Source organism: Megalobrama amblycephala, linkage group LG23 (assembly GCF_018812025.1).
Source record: "Megalobrama amblycephala isolate DHTTF-2021 linkage group LG23, ASM1881202v1, whole genome shotgun sequence".
NCBI lineage: Eukaryota > Metazoa > Chordata > Actinopteri > Cypriniformes > Xenocyprididae > Megalobrama > Megalobrama amblycephala.
Genome location: NC_063066.1, coordinates 1,810,672 through 1,837,292, shown reverse-complemented (window position 1 = coordinate 1,837,292; position 26,621 = coordinate 1,810,672). Strand labels below are relative to the sequence as shown.

Sequence of the window (26,621 nt, the reverse complement as noted above, 5' to 3'; positions counted from 1 at the left end):
TGAAGCGAGAGTTCAGGTAACGCGGTTAGGATCCACGCCCCTTAATGTAACATCAGAGGGAGAAAACAAGCAGGAATATTAACCCTCTTACCAAATCCGTTCAAATTCCAGAAAAGAAATATTAAAGTGTAGTGTAACATATGAACGTGTAAGTCCACCTTCACTGGAGAATTGTAGTTTGTCAGATCAAATGTTCTTCCTCTTCACTATTACGTCTCATCTACACTCCTTCAAGCCGTCACGACTTGATCAAACGCATCTTAAAGCATCTAGTTCCTAAATTTAGTCAATGCAAAACTATCCATGTGGAACAAACCATGTACGCCAAGCGACAGTTCACCTAAATTAAAATTTATTCCCTAATGTCTTTCCAAACTCTTCATATGACTTCCGCTTTCAGCGGAACATAAAAAGGAGACGGTGCGACGAATGATCAGTGCGTATTGTTTCTGTACAAAGTGACATCGCCATCTACTGGCCTGGCAGCAGAATACAGCGTTTTTCCACGTACAGACGACAATGTTATCAAAACGATCCCCGTTCAAACGGAAGTCTCTTTTAATCATTTTTGACAAAGTTGTTGTCTGTATGCGAAAAACGCTGTATTCTGCTGCCAGGCCAGTAGATGGCGATGTCACTTTGTACTGAAACGCTACGCACCTGTAGACTGAACATGTAACACACGTGCATGACGTCACTGTTTTGACAAACTCGCTTTTTTGTAGTTTACACGCAGATGATATCGAAAACTTCGCGATTTCAGGCCCCCAAATGTAATTTTTAGTTTGAAATTGTGTCGGGTAAATGTCCCTTAAAGGGTTAGTTCACCCAAAAATGAAATTTGTCATTAATTACTCACACTCATGTCATTCCACAGCTTCGTTCATCTTCAGAACAAATTAAGATATCATTGATGAAATCCGAGGTTTTTTATCCTCAATAGAAAGCAACAAAATTACCACATTCGAGTTCCAGAAAGCAAAATAGTTAATATAGTGAACGTGACAATGTTATGAAGCGAACAGAATACTTAGTTGAATAAAGTTATTTTTGTTTTGTTTGTGTGCACAAATTCATCATTCTCTTACGCCATTTTCGTTGCAACGTTTGAACGCCGGCTCTGTATTGGCCAATGCCTGTTCGCAGGAGCCGGCCAATAATGAGCCGGCATTCGGACAAACACGGAAGTGCTGCACTGTGTACGAGTCTGACAGGAGAGATGAATTTGTTGAATTAAAGTCGTTATTTTTTTGTTTTTGTGCACAAAAAGTATTCTCATTGCTACATAACATTAAGGTTGAACCACTGCAGTCACGTGGATCTTAATTTGTGTTCCAAAGATGATCGAAGGTCTTATGGGGTTGTAACGATATGAGGGTGAGTAATGACAGAAATTTCATTTTTGGGTTAGGAGATGGTCAAGACAAATTAGCTGCTCTTCACCAAAGCAGTTTAATTAATGAAGTAATAATTAATGAATAATGAACATGTTTTCCATCTTGGAAGGTGGCCCTACAGGAGCATGACCGGCCAAGTAATAGCAGTCATATGGCTTTGGACCGACATTGAGGGCAAGCAAATGACTTTTTGGGTGAACTATTGCTTTCGACTCTTTTACTCTAAATCACATATTGTGCATCTTCAAGAGTGCAAACTTAAGGCCTGTGGAAGCGTGTCAAGACATTCCTGACATTGAAGAGACCCTCCTCTTGCCTACACATAGGCAACACAACCGTATGAATGGCTGAACGTGTGCCTGAGCGCACACTCATTCAAATTCAGTGGTTTTACTGAGCCACAGGTTCAGTAGTAGAGCGTTTCCCTCTTTGAAACTTCCAGTCCAGAGAATACTTCAGTGACGCAGGCTCTGTGCTCTACTCGACTTCTATTATATACACCATATACATATTCAATAGAGAACACAGCAGATCTGACCGTGATACGAGCAGTAACATCCAAAACCGGACGTTCATGTTTTCTACCGAAGGCACCAGCATTGGCTACGTTATCACTCATTGGTGACTGGCCAACAGCTCGTCTATATCGTCCATCCACTCTTGAGTCGATTGATTCTTCAACAGAGTGTCCACCAGGTCAGTCTCGGCAGGAAATCCAGACAAGCTGCTTCCCGACTGGGCGTTGTAGCTAAACTGGAGCTGCTGATTGGCTGTCCTGTTGAGCTGATAAGTCTGATTGCACTGAAGTCCAGCGGTGCGGTTGGGTCCGGCCTGTGGCTGGCTGAAGGGCCCCAAATCGGGCAGAACCTGTTGGGTTTGAGGCGGCACTTGCGGCTGCCCCTGCTGGGCCGTCTGCTGGCCGGGAGCGGGCAGTTGTTGGGGCATATTTGTCCGTTGTTGGTTCATGTTAGGCATCATCTGTCCAGGGTTCATGCCTGCCAAGGTTCGACCTGCCGCACTATTTCCCATGGCACCCTGAGGAAACGGGGTGTTGCTGGGAAGTTTGGACAATCTTGACTGCATGTGGAAGCCGGAGTTGGGGAAACCTGCTGGCATGCCTCCGTTAGCAGAGCCGGGCTGGAGACCTGGATGCTGCTGGGGCGGCTGCTGCTGCCAGGACTGGGCTTGTGTGGGCAAGGCACCCTGGATACTGGTTGGCATAGCAGAGCCCATGCTATTAGCCATGGCATTGGGTATGCTGTTGGGTAGACGGGCCAGCTGCTGCTGCTTTATCATGGCAGCATTGGGCTGGTTTTTCAAGTGTGCTTGTTGCTGGGCCGCCAGAACGTTCTGTCGGTAAGCGGCAGACATGGCGGACATTTGTGGTCTCTGCTGGTTGGGATGGGAGGGATGCATGGGCATGTTGGCGTAGAGGACTTGCTGCACGTCGAGACCGCCTGCACAGGATGGAAGGCTCATGTCTGCTTGACTGGCAGCCGGAGAGGGACCAGTGGTTGGGCCAGCATTCTGGCCCACCCCCATTCCCATCATGCCTTGCGTCTGAGGGAACATCCGCTGCGTTCCGGGGGCGGCGCCACTGAGAGAGTTGACATTTCCTATTGGTTGAGATGCACCTAAAACAGTAAACCACAATCACAGTTAGAACAAGAAAGCAATATTTAATCCGTTTAATTTTCAAAGTTAAAGATCATCATGTCGTTCCAAACCTGTAAGACTTTTGTTTGTCTTCGGAATGAAAATAAAGATGAAATCTGAGAGATTTCTGTCCCTCCATTTGACAAGTTCATAAAGAGACTGTAAAATTAATCCATATGAATTGAGCAGTTTAGAACAAATTTTCTGGGAAATAAAGAAGTGTCAATTGCGTAGGCCAGGGGTTCCCAACCACAGTCCTGGAGCCTCTCCAAAACTGAATGTTTTCCATGTCTCCCTAATCAAACACCTGATTCAGATCATCAGCTCATTAGTAGAGACACCAAGACCTGAAATGGGTGTGTCAGATAAAGGAGAGATGCAAAATGTGCAGTGTTGGGGGCCTCCGGGACTCCACTGGCGTAGACTGTCTATAGAGCAGGGGTGTCCAAACTCGGTCACTGTCCTGCAGAGTTTAGCTCCAACTTTCCACAACACACCAGCCTGGAAGTTTCCTGTATGCTTAAAAACAAACCTTGATTAGCTGGTTCAGCTGTGTTTAATTGGGGTTGGAGCTGAACTCTGCACAACAGTGGCCCTCGAGGAGCAGGATTGGACACCCCTGCTATAGAGGATCAAAAAGCTCTTAGATATCTTAATTTGTGTTCTGAAGACAAACTTAAGTCTTACGGGTTTGGAATGACATGAGGATGAGTAATTACTGACAGAAATTTAATTTTTGGGTGAACTGTGACTAAGTACTGAAGTAGCCACAGATCTGTTCTTCCTGATAGTGCCATACATCCGAGCGTAACGGATTATTGAAAAAGACAATACGTAGGATGGGTCTTGTGTCAGTTGTTGATTGGATGTTGAGATGTGGGCGTGGCTCTCAAGTGTAGGCAGAGGAAGTGGGTTTAAGAAGAATAATTAGTATTTAAGAAATCCTCAGTGACAAAATACATGACTAGAAAAAGAGTCTTCAGGTGCATTTAAAATGTTTTAACTAATCATCTAGTAATGAATGTCATTTCAGTTCTACTTTGAGTATGAATTATCATATGCAGTAGGGATGGGTATTGACAATTTTCACAATTCGATTACTATTCACATGCTTTCGATTACGATTTGATTCGATGTTGATTATTTTGGATGTAGTATTTCAGTAGCAGTACATGGCAAATTTTCTAGAGGAAAATCTCTCAACTAATGCTGTAAACTACACATGAGAGTCAGCTGGTACTACTATAATAATATTGAAGGTTAAATTAACTTATTTATATACAAACACTTAAATTACACTCAGTGATGTTTTTATTATAAATAAAGCTTAGAATTACATAATCATATTTCTATTCCAATTCATTTTTTGAAATATAAACATTTAAATCACGGCTCATAAATGATTTATTCAAATATGCATTGAATATTGAAGAATATTAATGAATATGTAACGGTGCATAGCTATATTTATCTTTCTAGAGCACTTTTCTAGCTGACTAATGAGTTTATGGTCACTGAATATGTTTTTCTGAGGTAAATGTGACGTCACGTGACATTGAAGCTGTTTTATTGAGTCTTTCCGAGGTTGAAGCACTGATTGAGCGATTACACGAGACATGATACGGATTTCAGTAAGTTGTACTGTATATTTTAACATACCTTCAGATGTTCATGCATGTTTATTTCGCTGTAACTGGTATTAAAGCGGAGGAGAGGATGATCACATGCTTCTCTTTAACTGAGGCGCTAAAGCGATCTGTCACGCCACATTAAACAGCGCCAAAACGGTATTTATTTTTTGAATCTCATAATAAGATGGACGTCATTTGAAATCTGAGACTTTGCTTCATATCAAAAGTAAAAGCACAAAGATTATTGCGATTTATTGGATGGGAGGCGCTACATATTCTGCTCATTCATCAACTGAAAACAGACTAGACTAATCGATTCTTGGGATTTAAGAATCAATGTCGTTTCGTAAAAATGAGAATCGATTAAAATCGAGAAATCGCTATTTGTTTTACCCAGCCCTAATATGCAGTAAAAGACAAGCACTGTAAAAGGTTTTGACAAACATAACTGACTTCTCTCTTGCATATGAGTCTCTTCAGACCTTAAAACTATACACGATTTATGAGCTTCTACACCTTTTGACATCCTTTCCACAAATTGATCATAAAAAAAAAAACAGTATAATTAAAAATGAACAAGTTTTCTCTGCATGTAATAAGTGCAACCATAATCATAATATACAAAGTGCAAATAGAGACCAATTTTCTTCTTTAAGCATGATAAAGAGTTACAACAAGGTTACAACAACACAGCCCAGCCTAAGATAGCTTTCATATTGGGAGATATTTGCATGCAACAGGGAGCCGCTTCCAAAACGTGGGATACTGATACTGCGCGCTCGCGTTTTACTTTCGCTTTCGTAATCTCACATAATCTGTGAATAGGGAGCGGCGATGATGAGAGCGAATTCTACAAGATCAGACATTTGTCAGGCTTTGCTGTGTAACGAATCCTCCGCCACAGTCTCATCGTGTGATCAGTGAACGGACTCGTGGCATGAGATCTCGTCACACCCCTAGGAATAACAGATTGCAGAAGACCTGCATAACGTTAGTCTGATGCTTCACCTGAAGATCCAGTTATAATATCCTTTACAGCACAGTGTTGCCCTCAGGCAACGGAAAGGCTTGACTTGACTATCAAGCACCATTTAAAGGTGGGACATCCTGTTCCTGTTGATCAGTTTCATAAACAACAACCTTCTACACTCAACCCTTCAGATGAGGCGAGTCTCTTATCGTAGGCTCGGCTGCTTTCCAAACTCATATCTATTTTACAAGCTTACTTTGCAGGAAAAGGACCGCCTGTAATCAAACACAGATTCGCAGATAAATGAAAAGTTCAGTGTAACGCCAGCACCGCCTCACCACACACTAACCATACTGTGTTTCTGCCATTCAAATGAGTCTATCAATAAACACGCTTGCAAATCAGGTGGGCTTGTTTGTTGACTACTAACAAAAGGCTGCTTGTGTTGACCTACAGAGACAGGAAGCTCGTGTCATACTGAACTTTTCTCGCGAGTAGAAAAACAGAGGTCTCGTGTTCCAAACCACTCAGACTATATTTGGAGGTGGTCTGGAACAGATGTCTAGTGTCCTGATGCATTCTGTTGATCTAACATGTCACAGGTTGATGATCAGGAAGAGGAAGGGGAATACCGGAGATGGTGTGTTCGGGGAAGCCTGAGGGGTGCTGCTGGGCCAGGCAGGGTGGCACACCGGCGAACTGCGGCACCTGCTGCTGCTGGAATGGGTTCTGCTGGGCCTGCGGGTTCTGTTGGTCCTGGTACTGAGGTGGTGGACGGGTCAGATGCCTCTGCAGCTGCTGTTCCTGCTGCTGCCGCTGCTTCTCCTGAGACAAACACACTTCAGTTACTTCAACAATGTGATGAAGTGGAGCCACAGACTCCTGTGAGGCTGCTGCCCCCTAGAGGCGGATCTGTGAATGAGACACTTTGGAAGCAGTTATAGAATTAGTTATGATTATCACTACACAACAACGGTTTCTATTGCTGGCATTGTATCAAAGCAATAAATAGCAACGGCACCTGCTCGGCCATCATCTGCCTCTGGAGGAACTGCTTCTGCTGCTGGCTCATCAACTGCATCTGCTGCTGCTGCTTTATGTAGGCAGTGTTACTATGGTTAGCCGGGATGCTGTTGCTGCTGGGCTGCGGCGTCATGGTGTTTCCGGGGCCAGGAACGTGAGCGGTGGAGGGGTATGACCCCGAATCCTGCAGAGAGAGAGCAAGAGAGGACTCTTATTCAGCACTACAAACTACAGAAGCTTCAATCTGTGGAGAACAAGAGTTTGTTTTTGTATCCCACTGTACACCTACTTTCATTTATATGGATATATGTCTTACTAAAGGTCTTCTTGTAGATATATTTATTTCTTCAAGCTCCCTGGTAATGGATAAGGAGTTTCCACTAGGTTGTTGACCGAGAGAGACAGGAAGCTCAAGTCACGCCTGTTAAACATCCGACTCGTATGATCCGAACTCAAGTGGACACAGATAAATACAGATTGGGTCCAAACCACATGATCACTCAAACTATATTTGGAGGTTAGCAGGGATGGATGTGACCACATCCCATTTCTAGAGTAAACTAAGGTGTTCATGTCGGAGCTGATATGTAGCGTGTTGTTGCGCTATGGGCGACCCGAGTTTGAGTCCCGGCTTGGGCACCTTTCTTGATCTCGTCCCTCTCTCACACACATACTTCACTTCCTGTCAGTTCTCTATAATATCCTATCTCAAAAAAGCAAAATGCAAAATGCAAAAAAAAAAAAAAAAAAAAGTTTGGAAACATTAAGTTTTTTTTTGTGTTTTTTGTCTCTTCTTTCACCAAGGCTGCATTTATTTGATCAAAACTACAGTAAAAGTTCTGAAATACTATTACAATTTAAAACAGTAAATTGCATAATAATAATAATTATATATATATATATATATATTAGTAAAGTGTAATGGGGTTCCCAAAAATTCCCTTCAGAATTTTTACTGTAGTTTTGATCAAAAGCAGCTTTGGTGAGCAGAAGAGATTTTTCAAAAACATTAAGTGTTTACTTCCTTTCTATTAATATTTTTTCAAACAATTTCTTAATTTGAGAAAAATACTGTAATAATTACAGAATCAAGAAGTTGCCATCTACAAAATGTTTAATTTAATTTATTTTTTAAATCCATTTTCAAATAATTTATTTCTAATTAAAATGTTAAAATAAATATTTAAATAATAAAATATTAAAATACAAATAATAAATATTAAAATAAATAAACACTAAAATATTAAAATACATTTAAATAAATATTAAAATAAATAAATGATTTCTGAAGGATCATGTGACACTGAAGACTGGAGTAATGATGCTGAAAATTCAGCTTTGATCACAGGAATAAATTACATTTTACTGTATATTCACACAGAAAACAGCTGATTTACACTGTAATAATATTTCACTATTTTTCCTGTAGTTTTGATCAAATAAATGCTGCTTTGGTGAGCAGAAGAGACTTTTCAAAAAGATATATAGATATATATACATTTATATTTATATTTATATTTATATAGATATATATATAAAAAAAAAAAAACCTTAAAGTTTCCAAACTTTTGACCATGTAGACCAGAGGTCTTCAACCCTGCTCCTGGGGACCTACTGTCCTGCAGAGTTTATCGCCAACCCTAATCAAACACACCTGAACCCACTAATCAAGCTCTTCAGGATCGCTTGAAAATCACAGGCAGGTGTGCTGAAGCAGGTTGGAAATAAATTTTGCAGGACAGTAGGTCCCCAGGAGCAGGGTTAAAGACCTTTGGTGTAGATTTTACAGGATTTTTTTTTTACAATGCATGGAGAAGGAGAGGATCATGGCCACTAGAGGGCACAATAAAAAGAAAGAAAGTCAAAAACAAAACGTACTTTTTAATTTTTTTTCCCCAAAAAAATACATTAAAAAAAATCCTTTCATAAAACTGTTCTTGTAATTGTGATATATACACATATACATATATTATATTATATATACATACACTATTTTATACACACAAATAACTTTTTATATTTGTTTTTTTTAGGTTTTATTTTTTGCATTCAAGAAAAGGATCTAATACATCAGTGTTGATGGCACTGCACTACAGAAGGGAATTTGGGTGTGAAATATTAACAGCCCTAAACACCTAAAACTAGGCTATAAGTACAATGTCTTATTTCTTCCTCCTGATTTTGTGCTGAAGTGTAACTAGGACACATTCTTGGCAGGTTTTGTGAGATTCCCCCTCCTACAGTATAATTAATGCAATCCACACCAGCTGAATGTTTCAGATCTCACTGCTTTGAATTTCACATTTAAATTCAGGCATCAAAGCAGCAGATCTCCGCTCCGATCCAACCTGATTGTGAGGCAAAGAGCTTCCTCAGCGCTGGACTACAGACAGTGGCGAAGATGGTTTAAAAATAAATGAGAGACGCCAGCGCTGGCAGCCGCCCTTTCACAACAAACACTCACAGCAGAGGTATTTCGAGGTCAGTGACAACATCAAACCGTGTTATCTGAAAAGTGAGATGCGTACAGAGATTTTACAGAAGAGAGTTAGCAATAAGTCGCTGAACCGTGCAAGTAAAAGTTGATATCTCGAAAGAAAGTGAAAGGCAAACGGGTTAAACGGCTATATTTAAACAGAAGAAACGCTGATCTGAAAATACTCTGCAGGACGACGGCCAGGGGCGGGTGGGCAGCACGCATGAAAGACGGCTTTGTCGTCCCCTCCTCTCTCTCCCTCTCTGGCCCTGTCTGTCCTTTTCTCTGTTGACTCGTATCAGCCCCCACCGCTGTGTGTGTGTGTGTGTGTGTGTGTGTGTGTGTGTGTGTGTGTGTGTGTGTGTGTGTGTGTGTGTGTGTGTGTGAGAGAGAGAGAATGGCTGTCTGCTCCTTAGCAACCAGCTGCCTGACCCAGACACACTGATCAACCCCGGGGCGCATGAGGCCCACTGCAGACACACACAGAAAACACTAGAGCTGGACAATACAGTCAGCGTGTATTTTTATTATATTATGCATCGTGTTGTTTTGCTGAGGTGTGAATATTGCTACGATTCAGTTTCTCCATGACTCATGAATGTTAAAGTCACCATCAAAATCACTTCATTGTTTTAAATTCATGCGCCTCAATAGTGGCGACCGATATATCGGCCGATATTGTCGCGATCGATAAACTTTAAACTCTTGATTTTAAACTATGCTGTGCTATATTCAGTTGCTCGCTATGTCATAATTGTCATTTTCACTGTGTGCTGCATGTAAAATTAGTGTTATCTCGTCTTTATTTGAAAAAAAAATATGATTTCCAGTGTGCACAAATTTACCAGATTACCGAGTGCTCTTTAATCAATAATAAAATAAATATTTAAAATAAAATATTTAAATACTAAAATAAATATTTAAATGATAAATAATGAAATATTTAAAATAAATAAATATTTAAAATGATAAATACATATTTAAATGATAAACACATTTTTAAAAAAATATAATATAAAATATATTAAAACATTTAAATACTAAAATAAATATTTAAATGAAATATTAAAAATAAATATTTAAATTATAATGAAATATTAAAATACATTTTTTATGTTTATCATTTAAATATTATAAAATGAATATTAAAATATAAATAAAATTAAATTTAAATATTAAAATATAAATATTAAAATGATAAATACATATTTAAATACTAAAAATTTAAAAATATATATATAAAATATTAAAATATTTAAATACTAAAATAAATATTTAAATGATAATGAAATATTAAAATACATATTTAAAAAATATTATAATATAAAATAAATATTAAAATATAAATAATTACATTTAAATTAAAATAAATACATATTTAAATGATAAACAATATAAAATATAGATATTAAAATAAATATTTAATAAACAAATAAATAAATAGGCTTCATATCGGCCACCCTGCTTTCTTAAGTCTCGGCCTTTGCCATAAAAAAAAAAAAAAAAAAAAAAAAAACACAACAATATCGGTCGACCACTACTCGTAATCTTGAATCAGAATATCTTCTCCTCCCTCTTGCAGCATCTCTTCTCTTCTCTGATGATGAGGGCGGGGCAACCTGTCACTCACATGAGATCCACCAATAGCAAACCACAACCATCCAATCAATTCCCCACAGACAAAATCAAGCCCCGCCCTACATTTGTTCTTGTTTGTGAAGCATTTCACTCGGATATATGACACTATAGAGAAGATGAGCACTTTTCATGATGAAGACAAATTTCCTTTTCATGACAACATTAAGACGGATGTTTATGATTAAACGTAGTGTGTTCTTTTAGCTTGCGTTATCATTCACGGATGTCTCGCCACACTGTTTTACAAGATTTGTGAGTGTGTACAGTTACATAAAGCATCTTTAATTCATTTTAACATCTGCTTCGTTTCTTTTTTCTCTCTGTAACTCACTCTACAGTGATTACATTTCTACTTTCCTTTATATGGATGTGTCTTAATGTCTCATTGTAGTTATAATAATCCAACTCTGTGCTGAGGATAGTTATATTTACTTCCTCTGACACTCGAGCAGAGAAACACTCCCTGCTGCCAATATTATCTTCAAGGTTAGCGGATGAGGAGTTACCAGCAGATATTCAGTTCATAAAAGGTTTTCTGTGTGTTTTTCAAGGTCTCTGACTGCACTTGAAGTGGATACTAGATATATTCCCTTACTATAAAGAAGCGCTGATCACACTCCGCTTGGAAATGTCACAAATTAAAAGATAAAAGTTGTTTTTCCCCCCCGACACAAGATCAGCTGGGTGTGTCAAGGACATCACTGAACAACTATCTTGTTCCTTACGTGTCCAGATGTTTTGAGGCTGCTGTAGTCTGGAAGCTAAAATACCAAAACCAGTCACTCTGAATACATTCACAATCATCTACAACAAGAACACTTGACCTACTCAGCTTGAACATGTGAGTTTCAGCGATCAGTAACCACTCATTATTACTAATCATTATGAAGCATCTCTACCACAGTGACATTCAGCAAAAGCAGATGAAAGACAGAAACAAGTTCTGACATGATGTCACATGTGACCGAGCTCTTACAAACAAAAGAGCCCTTTCTGTGAATGAATGCAGTTTAGACATGAAATTCATGCCACGCGCACTATAGCATACGCATCCGTGCTGATGTATACTTGTGCACTTAACTCTTTCCCTGCCATTGATTTGTTTTTCTGGGAATCCTTGTTTTGATTGTTATATGGTAGGGGGCGCTATTGCACATCTCCTGAAAGAGTACAGAATCTCCAGATCAAAACACACGTGAAGCAGCAGCAGAAACAAGCGATAGAAGCATTGCTGACGCACATAAATGACAATCAAACATTAAACGGCATGTAAATCAAAACTGTCTAACGTTACTGAATGAAATGTTGAACTGTGAAGAGGAAACGACTGAAGCTTTGAGGTGCTGATGGACTCAATCTACTCCATCTGTGTTCTGATCATCCTATTCGGACGAAGTCTTCAAAATGTTGCTTTTTTTTTTGTAGAAAAAAACCAAAACAAAAACAAATGTTGATAAGAGAGAATGAATGAAGACAGAATAAAATGATTAAAAACAGAGGCTCTGTTCTTTCTTTTGATATATTGCAACAAAATATTCTGGGGGCCATGACAGTTATATGAAAATGTACACATTTTGTTTTATTGTTTGTTTATTTTTATATTGTCATATCAGCATCTAAGGCTATTTTCATGGCAAGATCAATATATTCATCAGTGCTTCCCACAGGTTTGAAATATACTTGCGGTGGTAACCGGGTGAAAAATCCTCCTATTACCCATGGCACAAAAATCGTCTATTACATGTGACAAATAAATAATGTGATTTTTAACAGTATTTTTATTAATTGAAATTAATTGTAATTACATAGCATACTATTACATACTAATATTATGCATTGTAAATTATGCAAAATTACAGCATTTAAATGGTTCTCCTTTTCCTATGTTCTCCTTGCTGTCATATAGTGTCTCTCTCAGTGAATGGGACACAGATTTTACTAGTAAAATTTATATAATGAATAATATGTGTGTCAAATAATGTTCTTAGTCTTTTCTTCCTGTGGGGGAGACTACAATAATTTACTATGAATTAAATGGAAATCAAATTAAATATAATTATGCAACTAAAATACCAATAATGCCCAAAAGAAAAAGAAAAAACGTAGCGTGTGACTTAATTATAAACAAGCCTGAAATACACCGGGACTCTTATTTTGAAATGTCTGTACTATTGTAGGCTGATCCTTCAGATTATAAAACAACCGTATAAAACATTTTATATAAAGGCCATAAAGTAGACATTGTAATAATTCATCAACTTGAGTTCATTAGCAATCGCTTGGCAAAAATCTGCGCTTTTCATTGATTGAGAATCACTTAGAACGCGCAACGGCGCCCTCTTGTGACTTTGCAAAATGCAGCGCCCGTGGGAATGTTAGCGGGAGTAAACCGTTCTGACGCACACATAAGCAGGTACGAAACGATTAGTTAATCGATCGCGGATGGTTTCGTTATATTGGGCAGATATAAAAGTACAAGAGGATAAAAATAAAAGCAAAAATGTGTCTCCAAATATACTTGGGCGGCCGTTATTAATCCTGGGCGGCCCGCCCAAGTAAAGTCAATGTGTGGGAAGCACTGTTCAAAATAAATAGACTTAGCACAGTAGTAGACGAGTAGTAGTATACGAAAGATTGTTTTAATTCTATCAAATTATTTAATCATTTGGAAAATTAACTGCAAAAAAACTAAAAGAACTTAAAACAAGAATAGAAGATATTGTTTGACTAAAGTTGTTATTTTTGTTTTGTTTTTGAGCACAAAAAGTATTCTCGTCTCTTCATTACATTAAGGTTGAACCACTGCAGTCACATGACTGTTTTAACAATGTCTTTAGTACCTTTCTGGACCTTGATTTCATCAAAAATATCTTAATTTGTGTTCTGAAGATGAACGAAGGTCTTACGGGTGTGGAACGACATGAGGGTGAATAATTAATGACAGAAATTTCACTTTTGGGTGAACTAACCCTTTAATCCAAGTCTTGTGAAGAGATACATTTGCTTTATGTGTTGAACAGATTTAATTTAGTAGTTTATTCACATTTAAACATACATAAAGCACATCACATATGCTAAACATGTTTGTGTGCGTTACATGCAAGAAAAAACCTTATCCGTTATTGTGCATCGCACACACATTTGAGCATATGTGATTTACTCCATGTTTGCATGTCGATCATTGTTTAGATGTAAATAAGCCTAAATGAAATCTGTTCATCACATCTCTTCAGATTCACATGGATTCGTTTTACGTCTTTAAGACATTAAGTTTTGGTAACCTGGACAGAAATCTCTCAGGTTTCATTAAAACCCTGTGTTTCAAAGTCTTATTTGGAAGGACATGCGGGCAAGTAAATGACAGAATCTCATGTCTGGCTGACCTAACCCTTTAAAACCCCTAGATAGCAACAGACGTGAGGTCTTCAGTACTCTTACCGGAGCATGCTGGAGGTGCGTTGGTCTGAAGTTCATGCCGGGCGGCCTCTGCTTCTGCATCTGTTGCTGTCGCATCAGGTTCAGGATGACCTGGCTCTGTTTGTTCTGGCTCTGTGTGGTCGGAGGGCCTCTGGGTGCGCCTGCCGCTCCGGCCTCATAATGGGACAGGGGTTTAGTGTTATTGTAGTCCAACATGGCCGCCTGGGACCCTGGGTTGGGCGGGTGGCCGAGCGGCCCCGTGGGCGCTGCTGGGTGGCTCAACATGTTGGCGTGGCCGCCGGGCTGCATGTACCCGGCCGGAGTGCCTGCTTTTGGAGAACCCTTGTTCGGCATGAGCAGGGTCTTGGGGTTGGGGAAGTCTTGTGGGTACAAAGAAGGGCTGGTGGTCCCACCCATTTGACTTTGGCTGGGAGCGTTTTGGGGCCAAGATGTAGAGTGGTTCGGCTGCTGGTGGAATTTCGCCGCTTGCGGTTGCTGAGGTTTTTGTTGAGGCGGCTTCTGAACCACATGCTGCTGGCTTTGTAATATCGCCCTCTGCTGTTCGCGTGCTGCTAACTGCTGCAGCTGCTGCGCGGGGGACAGGTCTTTGGGTGGGACGGGCATCATGTGATTTGGGAGTGGTCTGTTGGGCTGTTGTGAGTGCTGCGGCAGGGCTGGCGACGTGGCCGGAGCCGTTACAGGGGAGTTGGTGTGAAGCGGCGGCCCGGATGAAGTGGGTCTCACCTGAGGTGAACCGTTACAAGAGTCCTGATCGAAGGCAGAGGAAGCCGTAGCGGGGGAAAATTCAGTCTTCACGCTCGCCAGATCTGGCGGGATCAAGCTCTGGGCCGCGGTGGACGTGAGCTCCGGGTCTTTGCGATCGCCGAAGCTGTCGCTGAAGAGCTCCTGGATGTCCTCGTAGGGTACGGAGCGGTTGAACTCCTCCATGATCTCACTCCAGTCCTGATCGTCGAGGTTGAGGTCAGGGAAGAGGCTGTTGTTTCCGGTCGCACCTCCTGTGGGCAGTATGCAGGGCAAGATATCGTCCACCGGCTCCTGCTTCATTTCTTTCAGGCGGAAATCGGACTCTGTGCCCCGTGACGCGGCGCTATCGTTTATTCCTGCTCCGTTGTGCTCTGCGCCGACCGCTCGGTGGTTCCCATTGGCCATCATGCCGTCAGTGCTCACATTATGTTTAGTGTCCATGGGTGAAAGAGGAGGCACGGTGCCATTTGAGACCCCGTTACGACCGGCTAGTGCGTCCTCAACACAGGCCTTTTTATTGGGCGGGTAGCCATCGGTGAATCCATTGACCTGGTCACGGCCAAGAGGTGAACCAGCATTCTCCAACTTCCTCTTCACAGTCTCCTGTAACTGCACAGAGAAGACAAGTCAAATTAGGCATTATATTATGCTTATTTATGAGCCTATTTTATATAATTATATTTGATTAAAAAAAAAACATTAGGCTAAAGCAACATCTTGTAAAGATGTGCAATATTTGGGATGCACTTTATTTTACAGTACATGTACTTACCTATTAAAATACTGAGTAATACAAGGTAACTACAGGGGTTAGGGGTTAGGGTTAGGTGTAGGTTCAAGGTTAGTACCTAGTCATTATAATTTCTGTAATAAGTACATAGTATGTACATGGGGAACAGGACTGTAAAATAAAGTGCTACCAATATTTCTAACCAAAAGGGCAAATGTCATGTGGACCAAGAATGCAGTTGTTCTACGTAGATTAATCGTAATTAAGAACTCGTTTTACAACAATTCGCTTACACAAGCAGACTGTTAGGAATGAATCATGCTCTTAAAACTGAACTGCTCTCCGATCTGAAACATGGCCTACCGTGTGCTGTATAAGTTAAGGGGTTGTAATTACACCACACAATGTAAAAATATCATGTAAACCACAAACAATTTATGGGCACACAAATGCTAGATCACTGGAACGGAAGCTTCCCTTCTGGTCACAGGAGTTTTGGATAGGGCTGGGAATCCAAAATCGATTCCAATTCTGGAATCAGATACTTAAAGGGATACTTCACCCTCATGTCGTTCCACACCTTTGTTCATCTTCAGAACACAAATTGAGGTATTTTTGATGAAATCCGAGAGGTATATGACTCGTCCATAGACAGCAATATAATCAACACTTTCAAGGTCCAGAAAGGAACTAAAGACATCGTTAAAACAGTCATGTGACTGCAGTGGTTCAACCTTAACGTTATGAAGAGACGAGAATTATTTTTGTGTGCAAAAACAAAAATAATGACTTTATTCAACAATCTCTTCTCTTCCCTGTCATTATCTTACGCAGGTGACACAGTAACAATGTTTACGTCCGAATGCCGGCTCAGTATTGGCCAGCTCCGATCACGTGATCAACACGACGCATGCGTGTGATGCTGATGCAGGAGCTGGCCAATAATGAGTCGGCGTTCTGGCGTAGAGCCTGGAAGCGCTGGACGTAAACAACGTATGAGAATGACACAGAAGAGAAGAGATTGTTGAATAAAGTGGTTATTTTTGTTTTGTTTTTGCGCACAAAAAGTATTAAGGTTGAACCACTGCAGTCACATGACTGTTTTAACGATGTCTTTAGTACCTTTCTGGACCTTGAAAGTGTTGATTATATTGCTGTCTATAAACGAGTCTCTCGGATTTCATCAAATATCTTAAATTGTGTTCCGAAGATGAACGAAGGTCTTACGGGTGTGAAACGACATGAGGGTGAGTGATTAATGACAGAAATTTCATTTTTGGGTGAACTAACCCTTTAAGGTCAGGAATCAGATACTTGTTATAAAATTAAAATTCCTCATCGATTGCTCTGACTTTAAACAATTCTGTTTTCTGTGCTGCGCACTCATCCGAAACATGCGCACAGAAAGCCGCCTCTCATACAGAGTTCCCTTCCACGTCTTTTTGCACTTAAACGGACAAATGCACACAAAAAAAATCTCAAAATATCCTCGTAAACACAGTCGGTTAGGTCTTAAGTGAACGTAAACAGTTGACAAAGAAAACGCATAACAGTATATTGTCACTTAAAGTGACAGCAGCCTAATATTCCTACTGCCATCTCGATAACGTTAAACAGCAAAAGATGGAGAGAAAATTTACTAACTTTAACTTAGGGCTGCACGATTAATCGCATGCTTTTGTCATGCGTGTCTCGTCAGTAAAGCCGGTTCTGTGATTAGCGGTAAATGTCCATCACCTGCTTTCAAATGGAGCGGCACTTAATATACAGAGCCGTAGTTCGCGGACAAGCTACGCAATATCACGTTCGTAATCGAAAGCGATTCATCTGCGATTATGAACACGATATTGCGTAGCTTGTCCGCGAACTACGGCTCTGTATATTAAGTGCCGCTCCATTTGAAAGCAGGTGATGGACATTTACCGCTAATCACAGAACCGGCTTTACTGATGAGACACGCATGACAATCTCGTGCAACTAATCGTGCAGCCCTACTTTAACTACATTTGTAAACGTATATTTTATTTATAAATTTAAATTTTACATTTAATTAGTTTCTGTACCTGAATACCTGAAAATCTTAAAACACTTTCTCAATCTTTATTCAGTTGTATTTTTTTGTGTGATTGCCAATTTCTTTGTTTTTTTAATTTCTGAGCATTTACTAGTCTTTAAAAATGCTTATTAGTTGTTTTTGCCATGATATTTTTAAACCAAAGGCAAAAGTTCCTTGTATAATTGTTCTTTACCCTGTTGATTTTTAATCATGTTATTCAGCTAGAATGAAATGTTTTGCAATAAGACATAGAATAAGTTTTTTTTGTTTACCTTATTGGAATCTATAAGAATCTGAATCATTCATTCATATGACACCCAGCCCTAGATTTTAGAATGATGTGAAGCAACAACAACACAAAGGAGAATTTATTTCAAAGTGTGCGCAGTTCAACAGGAACAGAATGAGGTCTGAAAACATTTTGTAACCCGTCCAAGCAGACGTGCGCAGCGCTGTGACGATCTGTGCTCCGGCTGAAGGCATGCGGCCCGTCTGATGTCAACTCCCCCTCACACCTGCAGAGTCTCTGAACCTGAAAAACTGGTCTCTCTGTATCGGCTACAGTCACTTTTCTGAGACGACCTCGCTGGGCGGCACACCCACGAATACGTCCTTTCAAACATGCTAAAACTCTTCCCAAAGCAATTTTCTGCCGACATGCGTCTCTTAATCTCTTGCGCCCTTACTTTCCCTCCATCTTCATTCCTCCCCCGAGAGCTCGAGCCACATGAGTCTAATTACCATGTGTGTGAACGTGTATCTCACAACAAAAGAGTCAGCGCTCGGCCCGCGGAGGGGTGCGGGAGTGTGCCGAATTCCTGCCCATGCATGGCTCGAGCTCGGCTCGTCTTTGATGCCCTGCCTGCTACAATGGACATCCCCCGACCGCACGGGAGGGGAGCGGCGGCTTTGGCCCAAGGGCAGAGAGCGCTGTTTGAGCGCAGCGATCAATACTAGAGCAAAGACTCAGGTCACTACACTCGCCGCTTTGCAGTTACAGCTACTTTACAAACGAGGGGCAAAGTCCAACAAGAGTTTAACGCCCTTTAGAAAAGGTAGCAATTAGTCCTTTAATGGTTGAGAGCGGCCAAAAATCTGCAAGTGCAATTCAAACCAGCTGTTCATTTATTAGTGCGCTTTGCCAAGACGAAGCAGTACCAACTTCAGTTAAGCTTTCTTAGCTTCATACACATTTAATGACACAAATCTGACAACTACAGCAGGGGTGTGCGAAATGCGATATCGTCTATGATAGTATCGTGACTGTGCAATCCGTCCCTCACTTTGCAAAAAAACAAACAAACAAAAACACAGTGCACGCTCTCACTGCGTGATTTACTCTAATAAAAATGCCTTTGTATGAGTATTTTTTTATTTATATCATATGGTATTGTTAAGCAATCACACAAAGAGTTATTTTTTCCAAACATCAGCACAATTGCAAATGTGCTATTGATTTTATACAACAGTTTAATAAACAATTAAGTGAGTTACATTTTACACACAATATTGCCTGTTTTGCTCTATTTTGCCAAAGAAAATACTTCCAAGCAACTGGAGTCTCTGAGCGACACACAGCGGTGCTTCGTCACTAAATGAATCAGTCCAGCTGAATGAATCGGTTGAATAAATGACTCGATTCGCTCATTAACAGTAGCCAGGTTTCCATCCAAGGATTTTTTCATGAAAAAAAAAAAAGTTTAGCGCTTTAAAATGTTTAGCGATATAGCTGATGGAAATGCCATTTGTCGATAAAATGTATCAACAATCTTTTTAGGTTTAATTTTAGTGCATAAAATCTGTAATTCAAATGTTGCAAAAATGTCGAGAAAAGGGGCTTTAACGCAAATAAATGTGGTTTTGTTGATACCAATTTAATTTGATTGGTAATTCTTCATTTATTCTAAATGGATTTATTGATTAAATGTGATAATTTGACAATAAATGATGCATAGGCTACATTTAATTAGGTAAAAAAAAAAAATTGCTTTTATAAAAAGGATAAAATGCAGAGATAAAAATCTTATTGGAAAATGTAATTTGTCACTGCTGCAAACTAACCATTGCACAAAATAGGAAGAACACCAAAACCTTTCGGAGTCAGTCCTAAACCTGACAAGATACCAGCACAAAAACACACTCGTCTGATCATGGTTATCGACAAAATCTCAAAATATTTTCGGTGGCATTTCTGCCCTGATCTCTGGTTTAGAAGCTGTGAAAGGCCAGTTGCAGGACAAGTGCTGAGCAGGGAAGAGTGAGTTATGTTGAGTCATACTGTGGGGAAGGGAAACATCTAGATGCATTACAGTTCGCCACAAGCATTATGTTCAAGATTCACTCTATTAGCACTTGTTAACTAAAAACAACAGCCCGTCTGTAAGAAGCTACATCAACATCAAGGCATCTGCAGTTGGGTTACATGACCAAAAAAAAAGAAAAATCACATGAGTTTGTAACAGTGTTGACTTTCTTTCATGGTAATTCGTGCAACTTATGTTTTACTCATTGTATGGAATGCGTGTGTTCCATAAGTCTTATGTTTTGTAACAACATGACGTTGAGTGATAGAGTTTTGGGTGATCTAAACACCTCATGACCAGGTTTGTAGAAGCAGAAAAGTGAGAAAGCATAGAGACACATGCAGCTGTCCAGAGCAGAGGCCACTGGGAACAATAGTGAGTCAGCGGTGTGGGCGAGCAGGGGGAAGGGTGCGTGTGAGCAGACCTGAGTCATCCTAAACGCCGAGCATCATGGCGTCAGCATGACCGTCCCAACACTCCTGCGGCGCTGTCCCACAGCCACTCTCTGACACGCTTACTGCAGCCTTCACGCCAAACGAGCTCGAAACTAGTTTGACTGCTCCAGACACAAAACATAACCTACTTGCTAAGAGATTAAGACAGTTCTACATCACCTGACCTAACCCAACGGTCCTACTGGAGCATTAAAGGCTACGGCTGCAACTATGTGAACATGATTTTTATAGTTATTACACATTACAGCATTAAAGTTGGCGATTAAGTGATCATAATTTTCATTAAATATCAGTTATTGATATTCATAAAAATTCCAATCCTTAACTCTGATCTCTACTTCAGTTTAAGGGGTTGTTTACATGACACCATTATCAACTAAAAACTTTATGCGTTTTGGGCATTTTGGGGGCCTGAAAACAAAAACGTTTGAAAACTGGTTTCAAAGTGCAAGTTTTTGAAAATGATACTTTTATTGTCTGTATTTGTGAATATGGTGATGTCATGCGCATGCGTGTTATGCGTTCAGTCTATAGGTGCGTAGTGTTTCTTTACAAGTGACATCGCCATCTACTGGCCTGACAGCAGAATACAGCGATTTTAGTCGTTTTTACGGATCCGTGTGATGAACAGGGATTGTTTCGACAACGTTGTCGTCTGCAAGCGAAAACTTTTTTGTTTTTAGTACATCATTGTCATGTAAACGTAAATGAGATTTCTTGTTAATTTTTCCATCCACCTGGTGAACAATTATAAGGCTTGAGGAATCATACATGCTCATAGCACATATATTGTAAGTAGGTTCAAATCCTCTAACTCCAAGCATGAGCAAAAATATTTAATATTCCTAAAAATTCCAATCCTGAACTCTGGTCTCTACTTCAGTTTAAGGGGTTGTTTACATGACAACATTTTCAACTAAAAACTTTTGAAAACGGGTTTCAAAGTGCAAGTTTTTGAAAACGATACCTTTATGGTCTCTGTGTAAACTACAAAAATGTGAATTTGTGAAAACGGTGAGGTCATACGCATGCGTGTTACGTGTTCAGTTTATAGGTGCGTAGTGTTTCTTTACAAGTGACATCGCCATCTACTGGCCTGACAGCAGAATACAGCCTTTTTTTGTCGTTTTTAGGGATCCGTGTGATGAACAGGGATTGTTTTGACAACGTTGTCGTCTGTAAGCGAAAAACTTTTAAGTATATCATTGTTACGTGAACGTAAATGAGATTTCTTGTTAATTTTTCCACCCAAAGCAACAGCTTGAGGAATCATACATGCTCATAGGACATATATTGTAAGTAGGTTCACATCCTAATAATTCAATTCAAGAAATGGAATCATGTTTAATATAGTTTTAGAAAATTATCCTCAAACAGATATGGACAAACCCAACTGTTGGGTCTAAAAATTTAAACTAATGGTTGGGTTTGTCCATATTTGACCCAAACATGGGTTGAATCAACCCAGCATTTTCACACTCACTAAAAACTTTTGAGCCTCGACTCACCGGTTGAGAAACACGATGTAGTTTGTTTCACTGCTGTCATTAACCCTAGCAGGTCACGTCAACAGCCTTAAAAGTATAGTTTCACCCAAAAATTAAAATACTGCCATCATTTACTCTTCCTCATTAGGGCTGGGACAATAAATTGATGCATCACGAATCAAGAAATGATTCTGGATTGATTCTGTTATTTTCCAAATCCATCGAAATTCTCTCTCGAATCAATTGTGAGCTTAGTTTTAACAGCAGATGGCGCTGCGTGCTTTAGAAACAGCCGTACTCTGCTTCCTTCCAGTTCCTTACACACACCACTAAAACCTAAAATAATCATTCATAAAGTTCGAAAAGGTTGAAGCGAATCACAAGTGTTTGCAGTCGCGTCAAAAGCATTCTGAGGTGCAAATACTTTCTCAGACTCAGCCGAACGCACAAGTGCTCTTCTTCATGAGCATTTGAGATTAAAAACTAGCCTAGAGCGCCATCTGCTCTTAAAAACTAAGCTCAGAATCGATTAAAAAGAGAATCATGATGCATTCGGAAAATATCAGAATCGATCCACGAATTGCAACGCATCTATATATTTTTGTTCCCTCATGTCGTTCCAAACCCATCAGACTTTAGTTCTTCTTTAAAACACAAATAAAGATTTTTAAATGAAAATGTCCCTCCATTAAAAGTTCATTCATCCAAAATCCTCGAAGAGAAATTATCAATGAAAATCTAGAGATTCCCTAGAAAATATAGTTAAAAGAAAAGCAAGTGATTCACAGAATAGTTCCTGTTTGGCAAGACAGCCACAGCCTCAATGACTAAATCTAAGCTAATATGAGCATGTAGCAACAATCCCACAATGTAAACTACAAAGAGTGAATGAATGATTGGTGGACAGATCAAATCTAGACGGATTGTTGAAGTGTGGCAGGACCGGTCAGTCACTAAAACATCACTGCTTGTGATTAAATGAGGTCAGATGATTATGGAGCTTTTACACGGAGAGGTACGACTCCGGCGCGGCACGGCTCGCTTTCCCACTGCAGTTTAGTACCGCTTCAAAGTGGGTGGGATTATAGACTGATCGTTATAGTTACGCTGCCTCTACTGGCGTGACATGATCGTAAACGCGACAAACAAACGCACAACAGGAGCAACGATGGAACACTGCTCTGCTCTTACGTAATCACGTTGGAAAGGTCACGTGACGTAGGCGTTCTAGATTATAAAATATCTGTAAATGCATAGATAAACAGCGCTTTGTCTGCACAGAACTATACTCAAACTGCAATCGCTCACGGAGATAATAAATAATTCATTTCCATAGAGTTGTGTTTACTTGGATGTTTATTTGCAAATTAATGGTTATATAAAATGCAAATTTAAAATGCAGACGACTTCACGAGACTAATGATGAGCACAGACAAGAGAGAATTAAATTCAGCGCTTTTATTTCCAACATGTGCTCATTCATGGCTGTATTTAATTCATGCAATGATACATCTTTATTGGGACAGGACATGACGGATTATCTTACGTGACTCCGTGAGCTTGCATAAACTAGCTACATTTCAGGCATTTATGTAACATCTAATTTGTGCACTAATAGCTGTTAAGTTTACTAATTGCAGCAAAGCAGGTAAGTATACATGTGCACGCCGTTGTCTCGTCTCCCCTCAGATGCGCTGTAATGGGCGATCCTGCGTGCAATTCTCAAAACACCCACAAGATGGCGGCGTTTATCGGTAAATCTGATATTACAAAACCGATAACGGCTTAAATATTGCAGAAACTATTGGTAAATCGATATAGTCGCGCTCTATTAAAAAGTATATAATTTTTGGCATTAAATAGAAAATATCAAAGCAAGCATCATGTGCTCTCAGAACATTTTATAATCGCTAAGTGTCGATACACAATTTTCAAACCTAAAAGTCTTTTTGTGAAATGTTGTGTTTGTGCTGTATATCTTGGTCATATATTTTTATCTAACGCAATAACATTAATGCCGTAAAACTGAATTTGCACAAAAGTAGTAGGGATGCACCGATATGAAAATTTCAGCCGATAACCGATAACTTTATATTTGAAAGCCGATAACCGATATATTGGCCGATAAATCTAAATCAAATTTTTTATATAAATTTGAGAGCCTGATTACAAAAACTAAAGTCTCACCATTAAAATCCATGTCCCAAACATACGATTATAATGTTCTCATTATAATATCATGCAGACTTGCGCTGCACATGGTGCACTTAAGTGTATTTTCCTTTTTGAAGTGATTTCAATCACATTTCAAGCAATCAGTGTGAATCTGAAGTGCCTCAGCTGAAGGAAATAATCCATTATTTATCAGCTTTAATATAATCGCCCAAATTTTCTTATTGGGCCGATAACGATAACATTCAAAATGAACATATAAATCGGTCGATCTCTATTAAAAAGTATAATTTTTTTGCATTACATAGAAAATATCAAAGCAAGCATCATTTGCACTCACAATCACTAAACGTGTCGATACACAATTTTCAAACCTAAAAGTTTTTTTGTGAAATGTTGTGTTTGTGCTCCATTTTTTGCTCATTTTATTTAACGCAATAACATTAATGTCATAAAACTGAATTTGCTCAAAAGTCTTCAGAAGTATTAGGGACGCACCGACATGAAAATTTCGGTCGATAACCGATAATTCTTTATATTTGAAAGCCGATAACCGATATATTGGCCGATAAATCTAAATCAAAATTTGTATATAATTTGAGAGCAAGTGTTTCACCATTAAAATTCATGTCCCAAACACACAATTATAATGTTCTCATTATAATATTATGTAGACTTGCACTGCACATGTTGCACTTAACTGTATTTTCTTTTTTGAAGTGATTTTAAATCATATTTCAAGCAATTCAAAACCACCATGGTGAACAGTGCACATTTGAAATAATCCATTATTTATCAGCTTTAATATATCGGCCAAATTTTCCTATTGGGCCGATAACGATAACATTCAAAATCGGTCAATACCGATATATCGTGCATCCCTACCAGAAACAGGGAAGCTTTGAACGTGCCTTTCTCAGGGTTTATGCAATGCACAGTCCAAAAAACAAACACAGCCATGAGGTGATCACACATTGATCTCCCCTCTCAAACATCTGTGGCACACCACAGAGCTCATGTGACATGCGCTGGGCGCGTGCTCGTGTCACGGTCACATGATCATCCCAGCGCTGCTGATGCTGCATGCGACTTCAACACACCTGCAGTGCATTTCTAGAGCAGAAGTTTGATTGACACTTCAATGCTTTACATCTAGGACAAGCAAAGTAACGGGTTTGGAGGTTATAAATCAAAATATGTGATGTTTGAATCTTTCAGACATCTGAAAACCCCTTTCACATACACTCACCGCGATCAGCGTGTTGTTTCTGCTCTGCTCCCCGGGCGTCCCGCTCCCTCCGTCCGCCAGCTCCGAGCCGCCGCCGCCGGTCCCTCTCTGCCCCGCCGGGTCCGCGCTCGCCGCCGCGGGCTGCCGGTGCTTGTTCGAGCGCTTGGCCTTGGTCTGCAGACAGCGCTGGTGCAGGGCATAGGTCTGCTGCCGACCCATCTCATGCCGCTCCCCGGCCGTGCTTTCATAGCGCTTCTCGCAGCCGGTGTGATGCCGCCGGAAGAGCTCGATCCGCCGCCGCAGCCGCTCCATCACCGCGTTGTGCCGCGGCACCACGAAATCCGCCATCATCCGCGTTTATAAAGTCTCTGGATACTAACAGTGCCGTTTGAGTGCGTTTATGAGCCTGTCCTTACAAAACACACTCCATTTTTATCACTATCTGCCTCCTTATACAACAAAAGACATGGCACATAGTTCAGACGCGAACGCTTGTATTCAGAAAAAGTTTATTTTTTAACAAAAATCACTGAAAAATCTCACTATATTCAAGCCTGAATGAAGTTAAAACGGCCATTTTATGAATGAAAGAGTTCGAGAACACTAATAAATTATTCATCTTAGAAGTTAGACATTTAAAGTTTGAAAAGTTTCGAAAACGTCAAACCCTTTTAAATAAGATTTACCTCACGTTTAGGCCTTTATATTCACAATTAAATCGATTTTTCTGTCTTGTTCGAGCAACAACTTCAAAATAAACGTGTAGTTTAATCGCCTCAGAGCTGAAGTTTGACAAAAGACGTAGTTGAAATTAAAACGCTTCGACGAAAGGCTATAAAAGTGGTGTGTGGAACCAGTTTAAAAGCTTTAAAACACCAAATTAGAGAGTTAGAAGCGAGTTTTGGATGTAAAAGTAACTTTTAAACTAGCAGTGCGGCTAACAGCTGATCTCCTCACAGTTACATTAGCTGCGGATGTAGCTTAGCCTGGATGCTAACTAGCCTTCAAACAAAGCATTATAAACTCACTTTCTTCCCAATGCGCTTTAAAAGTCTTGAAGTACACACAGCCGACTGCTGTCCGCCGGGTTAGCTCGACGAGAGGACGAGAAAGCGAGCGGTAGAGGAGTAAACTCTGCCCCACTGCGCTGTCTCTATTGTTTTCCAGTGTTCGGGCAGTTGTTGGTCGCCATCTTGTAACTATTTTTTTCTTTTTTC

General features: G+C 39.9%; 2 protein-coding genes across 2 annotated transcripts in view; both read right to left on the bottom strand.

The window, feature by feature from the left end:
• The window catches only part of ltc4s (leukotriene C4 synthase), a 36,526-nt gene extending 9,905 nt beyond the window's left edge, over window positions 1–26,621 (bottom strand). Inside the window, exon 1 of the mRNA XM_048175666.1 lies at window positions 26,433–26,621. The gene's annotated coding sequence lies outside the window, so the exon portion shown is untranslated. The remainder of the gene's footprint in view (window positions 1–26,432) is intronic.
• maml1 (mastermind-like transcriptional coactivator 1) lies at window positions 1,823–26,434 on the bottom strand. The gene is made up of 5 exons (XM_048175665.1): window positions 25,426–26,434; window positions 14,230–15,582; window positions 6,676–6,861; window positions 6,287–6,479; window positions 1,823–3,031 (listed from the first exon to the last, which is right to left on the bottom strand). Exons 1-5 carry the CDS (start codon window positions 25,753–25,755, stop codon window positions 2,013–2,015), a joined length of 3,081 nt encoding a protein of 1,026 aa, XP_048031622.1. The 5' UTR covers window positions 25,756–26,434; the 3' UTR covers window positions 1,823–2,012.

Coding starts and splice junctions, on each gene's coding strand:
- maml1 (XM_048175665.1), bottom strand. CDS start 25,755: ATGATGGCGGATTTCGTGGTGCCGCGGCACAACGCGGTGATGGAGCGG. Junction 15,583..25,425: donor GAAACAACACGCTGATCGCG/GTGAGTGTATGT, acceptor TTCTCTGTGCAG/TTACAGGAGACTGTGAAGAG. Junction 6,862..14,229: donor CGCACCTCCAGCATGCTCCG/GTAAGAGTACTG, acceptor CTCTCTCTGCAG/GATTCGGGGTCATACCCCTC.